The sequence below is a fragment of the Crocodylus siamensis genome, chromosome 4 (assembly GCF_052110815.1).
Source record: "Crocodylus siamensis isolate JL-2025a chromosome 4, ASM5211081v1, whole genome shotgun sequence".
Classification (NCBI taxonomy): domain Eukaryota; kingdom Metazoa; phylum Chordata; order Crocodylia; family Crocodylidae; genus Crocodylus; species Crocodylus siamensis.
This window is the reverse complement of record NC_143398.1, coordinates 236,909,289-236,924,669: the sequence shown is the minus strand read 5'-3', so window position 1 is coordinate 236,924,669 and position 15,381 is coordinate 236,909,289. Positions and strand designations below refer to the sequence as shown.

At 46.9% G+C, this 15,381-nt stretch overlaps 1 protein-coding gene across 1 annotated transcript in view; it reads right to left on the bottom strand.

The window, feature by feature from the left end:
* HEG1 (heart development protein with EGF like domains 1) overlaps positions 1-7,270 on the bottom strand; it is an 88,549-nt gene extending 81,279 nt beyond the window's left edge. Inside the window, exons 1-2 of the mRNA XM_090041733.1 lie at positions 7,195-7,270; positions 6,794-6,912 (exon numbers count right to left, since the gene is read on the bottom strand). Coding sequence (XP_089897859.1) covers positions 6,794-6,912; positions 7,195-7,270 — 195 coding nt within the window. The remainder of the gene's footprint in view (positions 1-6,793; positions 6,913-7,194) is intronic.
* Positions 7,271-15,381: the final 8,111 nt, after the last annotated feature.

Here is a 15,381-nt window from a genome sequence, read left to right as displayed (position 1 = left end):
TTGGGATGGGGGAGGCGGGGCAGGTTTGCCCTCCCCTAAAGCCGCCCCTGCCTTGAGGTAGTGGGGGGCAGGTTTGCCCTCCCCTAAAGCTGCCCCTGCCTTGGGATGGGGGGAGGGGGGCAGGTTTGCCCTCCCCTAAAGCCACCACAGCCTTGGGATGGGGGAGGGGGGGCAGGTTTGCCCTCCCCTAAAGCCGCCCCTGCCTTGAGGTAGTGGGGGGCAGGTTTGCCCTCCCCTAAAGCCACCACAGCCTTGGGATGGTGGAGGGGGGGCAGGTTTGCCCTCCCCTAAAGCCACCCCTGCCTTGGGATGGGGGGGGGGCAGGTTTGCCCTCCCCTAAAGCCGCCCCTGCCTTGAGGTAGTGGGGGGCAGGTTTGCCCTCCCCTAAAGCCGCCCCTGCCTTGGGATGGGGGAAGGGGGGCAGGTTTGCCCTCCCCTAAAGCTGCCCCTGCCTTGGGATGGGGGAAGGGGGGCAGGTTTGCCCTCCCCTAAAGCCGCCCCTGCCTTGAGGTAGTGGGGGGCAGGTTTGCCCTCCCATAAAGCTGCCCCTGCCTTGGGATGGGGGAAGGGGGGCAGGTTTGCCCTCCCCTAAAGCCACCATAGCCTTGGGATGGGGGAGGGGGGGCAGGTTTGTCCTCCCCTAAAGCCGCCCCTGCCTTGAGGTAGTGGGGGGCAGGTTTGCCCTCCCATAAAGCTGCCCCTGCCTTGGGAGGGGGGCAGGTTTGCCCTCCCCTAAAGCCACCACAGCCTTGGGATGGGGGAGGGGGGGCAGGTTTGCCCTCCCCTAAAGCCACCCCTGCCTTGGGATGGGGGAGGGGGGGCAGGTTTGCCCTCCCCTAAAGCCGCCCCTGCCTTGAGGTAGTGGGGGGCAGGTTTGCCCTCCCCTAAAGCTGCCCCTGCCTTGGGATGGGGGGGGGGGGCAGGTTTGCCCTCCCCTAAAGCCGCCCCTGCCTTGAGGTAGTGGGGGGCAGGTTTGCCCTCCCATAAAGCTGCCCCTGCCTTGGGAGGGGGGCAGGTTTGCCCTCCCCTAAAGCCACCACAGCCTTGGGAGGGGGGGCAGGTTTGCCCTCCCCTAAAGCCGCCCCCGCCTTGAGGTAGTGGGGGCTTCTGTGCAGAGCAGGGTGGAGAGACCGCGGCCAGACTTGGCCCACTCGGGGCACGGAGGGGTAAAGCGGGTGTTCGCAGAGTCGCAGGCTGTCAGGCAGACGGGGCCTCAGATGAGCGTGGTGGGGTCCAGCCCCTGCGCGCTAATAGCTGGGGTAGGATTTGGCGCTTGTTCTTGCTGAGTTGCACCCGATTGCTTGTAGCCCGTTTCTCTGGTCTAGCCAGGTCATTCTGCATCCTAGCCCTGCCCTCCAGTATCCATGGGGTGGCCATCAGAGAGGACAGTCTAGTTGTCCTCCATCGATACTGGATGCCTTGATGTCCTCTATTTTTCTCTTGAAGGGAAAGGATCTCTTGGGATCCTTTCCAGGGTGTCACAGGCTGCCACACAGTGGCACTGCTAACAGCACTGTTAGGTGTGCAAACATGATTTAGAAGGTAAACCCAGAGACTACAAATAGCATCTGACCTGTTCTTGACTACAGAAAAAGAGGACGTAAAGGCATCCAGTTTCGTACCAGTAGAGGACAGACTACCAGAAAACTGGAAGGTCCTCTATGGTGGCCACCCTACAATCTGCACCTCCACCCAGCTCACTGTCACCAGACCATCTTCCTCCATTCAATAACCAAGCAGCCCATGAACAGCAACCAAGCAATTCCTTATGTCTTTTTGTCAAGGAAAGGCACGTGGGTTTGGTTTTGACAAAAGGGAAAAAAAAACCCAGCAGGTAGAGGACAGAAGAGTGCTGCAAAAACTTCTTTCCCATTTAGACATCTTGTAAGGTTTGGTCTAATGTCCACTGCAACAGAACTTACACCAAGAACCTTCCCGGGACCAGTTTTCATGACTCTGACTCTTTGATGCTCCCTGCATTCCTCAATTCATAGATTGTAAGAGGCCAGAAGGGACCTCGGAAGATCACCGAGGTCCAGCCCCCTGCACCAAGCAGGGAAGATAACTGAAGGTCACAGGATCCCAGCAAGGCGACCATCCAGTCTCCTCTTGAAGACTTCCACAGTAGGTGATTGCACCACTCTGGAGGGAGCTTATTCTGGGCACCCTGACTGCAAAGAAGTTTTTCCTCATGTTGAGCCTGAATCGATCTTCTGGGAGTTTGTGGCCATTACTCCTGGTTTTCCACTCAGGTGCCCTGGTGAACAGTTGTTTGCTGAGCCCCTGATGTACTCCCGTCAGGTAGCAGTAAGCTGCTACCAGGTCCCCTCTTGGCCTTCTTTTCTTCAGGCTGAAGAGTCCCAGGTCCCTGCACCTTTCCTCGTCTGGCTTGCCATGGAAGACTCTGATCATATGGGTGGCTCTTATGGGGTGGTGTCAGGTGGATGCAAGGGGGCTAGCCTGGCTAACCAGACAATTCATGACACACTGAATTCATGACATGTCACGGACAATTCGTGACATGTTGAATTCATGGCAGGACATGCCCTGGCACCCCACTGGGATGTCTGCTGCAGTCGTGGTTTGCAGCCTGGCAGAGGCAGCTGCATGTCTAATCAGGCAGGGCTGAGGGATTGCTTGACTTCCCGGCTCACTGTCATGGACCGGATTCCTCTTTGCTCTTCATTCCCCCAGGTTCACCACCCTCTCTCCTTTTGAATGGTCTTGATGCTCCACTAATCCGGCCAGCCTCTATTTGCAAAGCTCCTATTTCACAGCCCTGCAGATTTGCTTTTCAACTCATGCCAGTGAAGTCCTATTTGCTTTTGCTTTGAATAATGCAATCTTGAGCCCCTTGCATACAAGTAAAGCCTCTAGTTTATTTTTAGTGGAAAAAAGGATGCGTGTGGTTTTCTGTGCGATGATGCACCTCCCTTTTCACAACTTAGATCCACCCATGGACCTAGCATAAGGCCAGGAGCCCGAACTTAGACTTTCACCTTCCCAGCACTTCTGTACAGCTGAAGGAGCTTTTGGTGGGTACTTTTTAAAAGCCCTTTCCTTCTCTGTCTTTTAAGGGCAGTGGTGGAAAACACATCACTTCTGAGGGCTATTACAATTACACTGCACAGGACACAAGACTGCATTATAGGAAGTCACCCTGGCATTGGCAAAGGAATGGACGGGGCATTCCTTTGCTATGCCAAAAGCAGCGGTTCACAGCCAGGGCACCATAGGGTGCCTTTTGCTCCTTTCCAGGCTGCCACACTGTGCTAGCACTGGTAGGTGTGCAAACATGATTTAGAAGGTAAACCCAGAGACTTCAAATAGCATCTGACCTGTTGCAGGCTTTCTGAGTTCTTGGCTACAGAAAAATTGCTCTATTTTTCCATAGTCAAAAAAGGAATGAAAGCTCAGAGCTGGCATTTTCTGACAGGTGCCTGTAGACTAATGAGGGGTGCCTTGAGCCTATAAGGTTTGAGAACCACTGACCTAGGGCTCCGGTATTTCCATGATCTGCACAGACATTACAGATCTCAATGCACTGGTTTGCTCTGTGGGTTTGGCCAATTGTCCCCCTAAGGAAACCCAGGACTGCGCAGAATGCAGGGAATTAATTGCCTGCCATTTTCCATGGCTGCATCCTAATGGTGCCTTAGGTACAGGGTTTACTGAAATATGCTTATACAGGGGTAAAATATTATCTAAAAAGGAATTGAATCCATTTACACTGCAGCATGTCCTGTCATCCCTGTGAAAAGCAGCAGGAGATACTCAGACCTGGCAGGTCAGCTTCAGGTTGGAAGGGAGATCAGTGATAGTCTGGGTATTTCCTTAGTGTAACTGGTTTCTTTGCCTTAAGCACATTAATCTTTAAACAAAGCCCTTGTTCCCAAACAGCACACAGGAGAAATCCTTTTCAGAAATCTCAGCCTTAAAACCAAACACTCAGTTCCTGGGAACCACCTCTGCCCCACAAACAGAGACTAGAGAGATAGAAGAGGGAACGTATTTCTCTTGCTTCTTGCAACAGCTTCCCTCAAAAGAAGTAGGACAGTACTTCCATCAAGGAGGGTGCACTGAAATAAAAGAATTCAAGAGGAATTAAAGGAGTCATCTGGGGACCCACACAATGCTATCAAAATACTGTACTACTGGAGGGGGGGTAACAAAACAACATTTAATTGGAGAAAGCATAATATTGTATTGACATTACAGGGGGCATAGAAGTAGTCAAAACATACTTAATCAAGTTAGAATTGGACCAAGACATGATACCAATCCCCCTCTGCCTGGCATGCTGTTAAATTCTTCCCCCAAGCAAAAACACTCTCCAGGGGGGCCAAATATTTTTTAACTAAAATAAATGTCATCATACAAGGGAGGGGGGTGCAATGGAACAGCGGTGTGGTCTATTATATCAAACCACTGGAGATCCATCCAGTCCAGCATTACCTGTAATGCTTCCAAAAGAGATGAAGAATTGCTTCCATTGCACAATAATGTACCAGGAAGAAAAATGTCCTTCCTGGCTGACACAGCAGCCACCCCATTCTCTGAGGCATGGCATTTGATCGCCTGCCGTTAGGTCCAAAATCTAATCCTCATTGAAGCTGCTCAGGAAATGTTCTTGGCCAGATCAGGGCCTTCCCATACATCAATACAATTTTTTTTTAGGGTTCTTTTTTTTGTTTTTGGTTTTTGTTTTTTTTTATGAATTATCTAGTTAAGTTTCCCAGCACTATTTAAAATTCCAGCAGCAATATTCAACTCTGCAGCCTCTAGCAGTAGGGAATTTCACAGGCTGGCTGCATGTGTGTGAAAGATTTCCTTCTATTTGTGTTAAAATGACCTGCTGTAACTTCATCCTCCTCCTTGCATTGTGATTGTATACACAAAAGAACAGAGCAGTTTTTACAATGCTTTTTGTAACTATAACCACATAACTTAGTCTCTGCTAAAGCTTTCTCCATTCATGTCTAAATAAAGCTAGTGCAAGCAGCCTCTCCTTTTATGTAAACCTTGCAAATCCTCCAACACCAGGAACATGGAAGTGTAAGGAGCTTCCTGAGTGATCAAGTATGTTTATGCAGGCAACTGTTTATCCAAGAAGCTTCCCCAAAATCCCCACTTCAAACCTTGTCACACAAGTACAAAGCACAAAACGAGAAACACCAAGAATAACCTCCAATATGCCAAAGCTGGGGAAACAAGGGCACTGCCAAAGTCCTGCCACTGCAGTAACAACAGCAAGGAAGGAACTGGATGTTTGGAAGAGGCCATGCCCTATACCAGGGAAGGTCAAACATGTGGCCCACGGGCTAGATCCAGCCCATGGAGCTGCTTTCTTGCTGGACTACTGGTGTGATTGGGAGGGAATGGCCTGCCACAAAGCGATAATTGGTGGAAGGAGAGTGAGCAAGGGCTCACACAGCCCTGGTCATCCTCTGGCCACTTCAGTCGCCACTGCCGCAGCCCTGCCTCGTGTGGTGCTGGCACCCACCGCTTGCCCCAGTGCAGCTGGAGCCAGAGCTAGAGGTGCTCTGTGTCCATGCTCTGGTGCAGAGCCAGAGCTGCTTCCACTGTGGCAACTTCCTCACGCCCCGGTCTGGATCTGGCCTGGGGCACAAAGTGAATGACATGCCAGCTTTCCACTACAAAAGGCTGGTAAAAGCCCCACAGCCCGTGCCAATCTTACCAGAGGGAAACATTTCTAGTAACCCCCAATTTCAGTATGACGCTGAACATGAACAGAGGAACAAAACCCTCTATGGCTAGGAATCTCTCAGTTGCTTTTCCCTAGGGAGAGGGGGAAATATCGGACTTCTTTTAACTTTTACAAGGTGCAGTCAGTAGTGTCATGAAGGCAGGGTGACTGATGCAGCAGCCCTGGGCACTGACTTGTGGGGGTTAGTAAAACAGTGAACGTTATAGTGGAATCAAGTTTTTTGTTTGCAGTACAAGGCCCATGACAGCCCAGCAGATCTGCTTCCATTCAACAGAGGACAGTGGTGCACACATGCACTAGTCAGTGCATCACAAAGGTGACTGGTCTACTTTTCTCTCCTTTTGTAGCATCTCTTTGCTCTGATGACTGCTGCACATGGGCAAACACTTCTTCCATGAAGCTGTGCCCACTGACTCCTAATATGCCAGGCACCAAGGTTGTGCCCAATCCAAGAATACACAAGTTCACCCGGTCTCCCCTGCAACTGTGCATCGCCTCACCTTACATCTGCCAATGAGCTCTGCAGACTCCCCACGCAGACTCTCTCATACTCCTCAACATCTTCAATGAACCCAGCGGCTTTGTAACTTAGCTCCATTAAAAAAATCACCAAACACCCCATGCAAATTTGCAAAAATTAGGTCAGGCTATTAACCCATTCTCCATTCTGTTCACTGTTGACTTTTGATTCTCCCTGCTTTAATGCTTTGTTAAAATCAAGGGGCAGATCCAAAATATTGACCATTACAACATTATTGAGACACAGAAGCATGAACCATTCACAGCCACGCTTCTTGTACTGCATGTGAGCATCCAAATTCAGGACAAGCGTGACAGAGTGACTGTGCAACTGGGTGTGATTATTACAGAGCAGATTGATTGTTACAAACACAAGGTAGGAAGTGGGACATCAATTTACTCTTTCAGCCTCATGGTTGTCTCATCCATTCTTTACAGGATACCTTGTTTAAGCAAAGTAAAATTTTCCCCTCAGCATAAAGAGGATATTAATACTTAGAGTTAAGGTACCACAGAGGCCTGACCCAAGGTGCAGTCAGAACGTACAGAATATTTTGATACTCCAGGAATGAAGCGTGAAAGCGTCACATTAATATTAGCCTGTCCAAAATGCAGCGCATTTCTATATGCTAAAGTTTCCATTTCTGCATTCAAAATAACACTACCTGCCACAAAACAAAACAAAACAAAAAAATATTATACTTCTTATGCGTTGCAAAGTGCTTGTAGTTCCTGGAAAGAAAGTCTCCATAAAAAAACAAATGATGCCTCGTTAGATCCCTTGAGGGATATACACGTTTTACAGATGAGGAAACTGAGGAAGACAGCTAACGGGATTTGTCCACAGTTATCAGAACAGCTCAAGTTCGAACACAAGCCAGATAGACATAGCCCTGACATAAAATAGATGCAACCCCACTGATTTCAGTGGAGCTGGGCAGACTTACTCTCAAGTTGACCTTGACTGCAGAGCCTATAACTCTGACTCTGCTGCTCTAATCCACTAGAAAGTGTTTGCTCCATTTATAATCCATTTAATTGTTTGCTGTTATTCCTGTGCTCTATGAAGCTGTAAATCCAGCAAGGCAGGAGGCAAAATATCAAGTGCTTTCCTACAAAAACCTCAATAAATTACTCCTACTGTTTTGCTCAACAGGCACGTTGAGAAGAAAATCAGAAACATGCGAATGCAAAATAAATGTTACTGTACAATAACTTTAGAGAATATTATGTCAATACGAAGCGTCTCAGTGTCCCAATATGCATACGTTGTCCACACATACATTTAGCGGGACCGTTACTGGGTTGTTGCTGGTCTAATTTCAAGTTTAGAGAAACCAGAAGGTGCCACTGGCCTGAAGTGGGACCCAAAGTATCAATTCAAAGAAACAAAAGGGGATCAAAACTGAGCCCAAACTCCCTAGGCTGGAGCTGGATCAAAATCTTTCTAAAGCTCTAGGGCCTCCCGGAGCAGGGAGATCAGATACAGTCTTAATTTTTTTTTTCAATTAAAAATAAAAAACAAAGCCTTGCAAAAGCTGCTATAACAATACAGCACCACATGCCTATGAACACACAGGAAGTGGTTGCAAAGCCATTATAAAGCACGAGACGCACACAAAAAGCTGAGGTGCAGCCAAACACCAGGAAATGTTGAATTAAGGGTACTGTGCTGCCCTTGACCTCCTGGCATCCTGGTTAAGCTTAATATAGGTAGAGAAAAACAATAAGGGGAGGGGTGAGGTTTCAGGCTGCTCTGTGGCTCCATGGGATGTACCCATACCCCCTTGAGCGTGAGGAGTGTTGCAGATTTCCCTTGCACCATCCAGGATGCAATAATTAGCAGTGTGGTTTGCAGATTTTACCTCTTGCTAACCAGAACATAGAAGTACAACACTAACAAGCACACATAACAAACATCTGACACAGGAAAAGTGACTTATTTGCTTGTCTTATTTCCAGACAGTGCTGTCACAGTATTAGCAAGTACTTGAAATAAAAAAACATCAATATTCAGCAAGTTTCCTACTTCCCAAATTAATTTTTTCCCATGCCAAGCATTTAGTTTGTTGAGGTTTTGCTGCTGCTGTTGTACATTTAAAACTACTCTTTCTTTCCTTTTTCCTGTGTTATTCCGCTTCTCCTCCACTGCTTAAACAGCTGTGTTACAAGTGGGTAATATTCACCATCCAAAGATGTTCCCAAGGCAAACATCAGTGTCGCCAACTCTTGCAACTTTGTTAAGAGCTTTGCAAGATTTAGCACTTTTCTGTAAGCCCAAAATGCATGAGTCATATGAATACATGAGCATGTCAGCTTTCCTTCCACATCTTTTTTTCCCCCACCCCCAAACTGTACCCTTTGTGGCTCCAAAGAAAAGTTTGAAAATATGAATCAAAGTCAACGCGAAATCCCCAAAGCAGAAAGAAAATCAAAAAAGAACCCACTGTTAATTTTTAAAAAATATCTCAAATTTGAGAGCCTCTCTCAGGACTCATGAATACTTGAAATTGTCCATTGCAAAGTAACAAGAGCCATTGCTTCTCTATAGCAGCCCGGAAACAAGGATTTCAAACCACTTGACGCACATTAAGCATGAGTCAAGATAAGAAACGACCGCTCAGATCAAGCTGATGGATTGCATGCTGGGATCTGTGGTTTTGGAGACCACCACAAATAGATTAAAAGATACATACTGCTGTTTGATCAGTGCCATGAAAACTAAACAGGGCTGACTGAGTCCTGCAGGATGATCCTGAACTGGCTAAAAGCTGTGCACTCCCACATGAGTGCTACTTCACTACACCCTTCCCTACGGTGTGCACATCACAATCACCGTAGCGTACGAGGCCAACAGGCTGCTTCCTGTTTCGTTTAGGAACATCAGTAAAGATGGCAAGTGCATGAAATGGTATTGTAGGTCTGACAAGTAAGATGGGCCCAGGCTTATTAGCACAAAATAAAAGAGGCCGGGATCACACAGTCCAGATACTTCTCCCTGTATATTACTTTGTGTGCGTGTGCGCGTGTGTGTGCGCACACACACATGCGTGCTTACTATATGAAGTAATAAAAGTGACTAGCTGACTCCTGGCAACAGATTAAAAGAAGGGGATGCTTATTAGGAGCCCAAGAGGTCTGTGCATCTAATGGACCTGTACGAAACATGGTGGTTAGTTGAACTATCTTATTTGGTTTCTTTTGTGCATTACAGCATCACTTTGAATTTTCAGAGTTTAAACTGAGAACTAGAAAAATTCTCTCTCAACTCACTGAGTTTTTTATAGTTTTAGACTGAAACCTTTGGAAAGCTTACAGTTGCCACATGAGAGGAACTCCGTTGGACTGAGCAAAGATGAAACTTATTGGTTAGTGTCCTCCGATTCCCTAGGGCCCCTTCCCAAGAGACTTCCAGATGGTCACAGAATCGCTGCAGTTCACCTCAAACTCAAATTGTGTGTGAAACTTAAGCCGGGCTCTTAAACTGCATACACATTTTGGGGTGGATAATAAATTCAGAACCAAGGTGAATTTCACTTACTTTGGGAGTTTCTTATGAAAAGTCTTAGATTACAATACAGTGACTAATTCTTAATTAGTACATGATCTGCTTGAACACCTCTCTTTTTTATTTTTTTAGTTCACAAATTGTTATATGTCACACAACATACTGCTTTGTCCTCTATGGCAGAATGTAATTCCTTAGAAATGAGAGGTCTGGTGTGAACATTGTAGTTGGGAACCGTTAAAAAACACTGACTTTCAAACTATCCTCTATTAGGAAAGAGTTGTATTTTTTTTCAAATTAAAATTCATCCCATTTTTGACCAGCTCTCCTTTAATTAGCATTTAAGAAAATTGATTTGCAAGTGTTTTGCAGTATATGCACTGAATTTACACTGGTCAAATGACTTATTTGCAGAAGGCAAGCTCACCTTATGAACAAAGTAAAAGCCAATGATCCCAGGAATTTTCATTTGAATTTTGGAACTTCTCTCTGTCAGCAGTCTTCAGCCAGCTCTGATTTGGATAGCGTGAGCAGCTTCCAGCCATCTCAGGGCTGAACAAAAAAGTCTGTGCAGCAGAACTGTGAAACTATAAAAAGCAGCTTTAACCAAGACTTATGAAAAACATTTGGATTCAGTAAAGGTACAGGTGCATTTCTTTACAAGTTCATTTTTCAGTGATCACTGTGGCTGCGTCTACAGTATAATGTTGCTTCCATTCGTGGTGAAAACCATCCGCTTTCTCACCACCAGTGTGAATTCCGATGATTAGAAGTCATAGCCCAAAGTTTCTGGAAGAAATTTCTCCCCCCCTCCCCCCACTCCACTCTATTTTCATGACAGTGACCTGGACTCCCACCCAGAAGCAGCTGCGTGCTCCAGCAAAAACAGGAACCCGGCGCCTTGCAAAGAGCCTGCACAGCACTGCAGCGACTTGCTGGTGTGGCAGCAAATACCAGGCTTGGAAATGGCCAATGCTAAAACTTTAAAGAATGTAGAGATTTAGGGAGGTTCCCATATCCTGAGGAGAGAGCGGATCCAAGAGATAATTCCAGTCTAGAGGCATTGCCATTGTGCAGAGCCAAACGAGGCACAGGGCTGATCTGGGGAAAGATTTGCGTTGCAGGAGGTGGTGGAGGGTTCCACGCTTCTGCCTGATCCAAACCCGATCCAGAGTCTGGGAGACTCGTTTCTACAGATTGATATGGAGCATGTGCAGGGCCTGCACGTTCAACACGGTTCATCTGCAAGTAAATTTTTCTCTTCCTAACTGTCAGACCTATAAAATCCTCGTGGGACAGGAGTCAGGCTACATCCTTTCTGGCTCCTGCAGCTAAAACTTAGTTCCAAGTTCTGTTTTCTTTTCCATCGGTGTCAAACCAGGGTAACTCTGTTTAAACCAGTCCTTTGTTACTCATGGTGCCTGGGCTAGAAGAGAAATCTCAGCTCATTGTCTCCTATCTGTATGCAAGCATGTAGTGAAGGGGAGAAAGAAGGCAAAGGATGCAGAACTGACTGCTGTCCTTACCACCAGCGTTCTCCTGCCTAATACCAGGAAAAAGGCCAAGCAGGAAGATATGTCTCTCATGCCCAGGCCGTATCTTACCAGATACCCCAAATCTATGCCCAGGCTCACCTCCTTCCTGTCCCCCCATAAGAGAACAGATGCACCAACTGTTTTGTGCATTGGGATTAACCCAACATACATCCGCAAGTGCTTTCCATGTGGTAGATAGCTTTTACACCAACCAAGGGCTTGCTAGACCCAGGCCACGTGGAGCAGCTCTATCAAATAAGCTGCACATGTATTCAAAGCCATTGCTTCCTAAGCAACACTGTGCTTTAAAGCCCCTTCAAAGGCTAAAGTGGGAGAGCTCCTGGGATCTCTAATACAAGACAGTCCTTTCCAGGGCATGCTCCTGGCTGCACAGATCAGGTGAGAGACCGGCTGTAGCCTCAGTATCACCTGGCTCCATTTCTTTTTTCTTACCTGTCCTGCCCTCAGCATCAGAAAAAGGTCAACTCACGACACCATTGCAGCACAACAGAAGGCTGGAAAAACCCAGTTCATCTTCCCACAGCAAACCTGGTGGAAGAGGCACAGTGCTTTAGGGTGGCCAGCTTTTTCCTGCAGTCTGAGACACGGGAATCGTTCATGCAAATACAGTAGAGCCACATAACTTCTAGGTCAGTCATTTACTGCCAAATTCTCTTCCCTGCTAAAATATTATGGTCATTAAGACTGTCAACTTTGAGCTTCCTACCATGACTTGGGTCTCAGGGCTGGATGCATTTAAATCAGTGGGACCAGATGAGCTCCACCCAAGGATGCTGACAGAATTAGCCACTGTCATAGCAGAGCCACTGGCATGACTGTTTGAGCACTCACGGTGCTCAGGTGAGGTCCCTGAGGACTAGAAAAGGGCCAATGTGGTTCCTATTTTCAAGAAGGGGAGGAAGGAAGATACAAGTAACTATAGACCAATTAGTCTCACTTCTTTCCTTGGGAAAACCCTTGAAAAAATTATCAAGGATTACATTTGTAGGAGTCCAGCTGGTAATATAATGCTGAAGGGCAACCAGCATGGGTTTGTAGCAGGTAGATCCTGCCAGACTAACCTTGTTTCTTTCTATGACCAAGTCACTAAAACCTTAGATTCAGGAGTCAAGGTAGATGTCATCTACTTGGACTTTAAGAAGGTCTTTGACACAGTTTCCCATCCTATTCTTATAAGCAAATTGAACAGGTGTGCCATAGACGATTACAGAGTCATGTGGGTGGCAAATTGGCTTAAGGGTCATACCCAGAGAGTGGTGGTGGACAGGTTGGTATCGACCTCAAAAGATGTGGGCAGTGAGGTCCCCCAAGGCTCGGTCCTTGGGCTGGTGCTGTTCAATATCTTCATCAGTGTCTCGGATGAGGGCGTGAAACTGTTCAAGTTCACAGATGACACCAAACTACGGGGCAAAGCAAACACACTGACGGGAAAAAATGAATCCAGGTGAGCCTGGACAGGCTGGAGAAGCGGGCAGAGAACAGTAAGATGCAATTCAACAAAGACAAGTGCAAGGTGCTGCACCTAGGGAGAGGGAATCACCAGCACACCTCCAGACTGGAGGATGACCTTCTCAGGAACCTAGCAGCAGAAAGAGGTCTCAGAGTTGTTGACTCCAAGATGAATATGAGTCGTCAATGTGACAAAGCAATTAGCAGAACTAAAACGCACTTTGTCATGTATTAGTAGGTGCATCACGAACAGGTCCAGGGAGGTGATGCTCCCCCCCCATGCGGCACTGGTCAGGCCGCAGCTGGAGTACTGCGTCCAGTTCTGGGCGCCACACTTCAGGAGGGATGCGGACAACCTAGAGAGGATCCAGCAAAGGGCCACTTGTATGCCTAGGGGCCTGCAGGGAAGGCCTTATGAGGAAAGGCTGAGGGACCTGGACCTTTTCAGCCTCTGAAAGAGAAGGCTGAGGGGTGATCTTGTGGCAGTATACAAATTCACGGGGCGGGGTACGGAGAGAATAGGAGATGCCCTGTTTACCAGAGCATCCCTCGGGATAACCAGAAACAACAGCCACAAGCTGATGGAGAGTAGGCTTAGGTTGCACATTAAAAAGAATTTCTTTATGGTTAGGGTTGCCAGAATCTGGAACGGGCTCCAAGGAAGGGAGTGCTCTCCCTTACCTGGGGGTCTTCAAGAGGAGACTGGACAAGCACCTAGCTGGGGTCACATGACCCCAGCCCTTTTTCCTGCCCAGGGCAGGGGGTCGGACTCCATGATCCTTTGAGGTTCCTTTCGACCCTAGTACCTAGCATCTAAAACACTAGACTCCAAATTTAATCTCCAACAATGCACAACCATTGCTTCAGAATAAAAAAGAATCATATAGCTATTTGCCAAGGTGCTACCAAATAATAGCTTCATCTGTACTTCTTCTACCCAGGTAACCCCCATTCTGGGTAAAATCAAAGCACTAGGCCATTTCAGCCGAACTAAAGCCATATCCTGTTTGAAGTACCCTAGAGGGGCTCAGTAATTCTGGTCATTTCTGCCACTGCTACCCATACAGCAATTCAATAATTCTCATCTTCTATCCTTGGAGGCTTATATTTGATGCTGCACCTCTAAAAATCAGGAAATAAGGACAATTTCCAAGTCTCAACTTCCAGCATGTTAATAATTGCTGTCTGGGAATAAACTGAACTTGAGACGGTGGGTCAAAAGACACTGCTTCATAGTCAAATAGCTCGTATACTTTCCAGAAAAAAATAAATTGTAGACTGTACCAAGCCATCCACTTTTCTTTAATATCATTTATTGTGGATGCTTGTTTTCTATCTGGTTTCCTGTATCACTGTTGTTACTAGTCTCTGGACTGCCCAACTGAATACTCCTGAGATATGTCATTAGGTGCAGAACACCCCCCGCCCCTCCCCCCAACCTAATTCAGGACTGACCGGAGAATACTTAGTGTAAGAGAAAGAAGATGGCTTTGGAGGTAGAGATTTATAAGATGCCTGCTCTTGGGCCTATTCCAGGCTCAGACACAAAACTCTGGGTGTGACCATGGGCTAAGTTTGGGAGGGCAGGCCCACAGACATCAATAGAGCTGTGACAATTTACAGCAGCTAAGGTCTGCCCTTTAATTTCACTGCCTAGGTGTAAAATGGTTACTCCTGCTCCTCCCCACTGTGTCTCGACTGTTTGCATTGCAAGGTTTTGGAGGGTAGGTATTTCCGTCTTACTCTATGGGATAGCACAGAGCACAACAAGGCCCTGATCCAAGCAGGGCCTTTTAGGTGGTTTTGTAACGTGAATAAAACTTGGAGACAGCAACTCCACTGTATTTTGGTCTTGTTCTGCTAGCAGCAAAGAAGAATCGGGCAGAGAGGTTTTGGAACTGGGCTCACCACAATACTACAAATGTACAGGTCAGTCTTCAAAATAAAGCAGGATCTGATTTGCAAATTATACCCCCATTTAAATATTGGAAGGGGGGTGGTGAATGACCCATTAGACATCTTTTTTTTTGGCTTTTGATGAATTAAAAGAGAAGGGAAAAAAATAGCTGTAAATCGAAAGCAAAATATTTCTTGAGGAGAGTGGGAGCATATGAGCCTCTGAAGCAGAAATACCAGGAAATTTTCTTAATGATATTAACCAAAGGATGCTTGTCTGGGAGTAGATAGCACAGATAAAGCTCAGAGCTGTTCTTCCAACTGAGCTGAAAGTTAACTTTCTCCTTGTGCAATCCGCGGAGTCCAGAGGCGCCAAGGGAGGTTACCAACCTACTGAGAGGTCGCTGCAGGGTGGGGAAGAGTAACACGTTCTCACCCACGCTCTTCCTTCCTGACAAAGCCCAGGGAAAAAGTTGTTAACTTCATACCCTCGGTCTTTTTTTTAAGAGGGACACAAACTAATCTCACACAAGCTAATCTTACCACCACTCATTTCATTTACCAACAGAATCACCTGATTTACGTCAAGAGTTTGTGCTTCCTCCCTGTGTTAATCCAGTGCTCCTGGAAGAGGACACCACTTCTGGTGCGCCTTCACCAATGTGTCTTCACTTCATCCTCCAAACCCCCCTCATTATCTTCACGGGGGTTTCTAATGGTGTAAC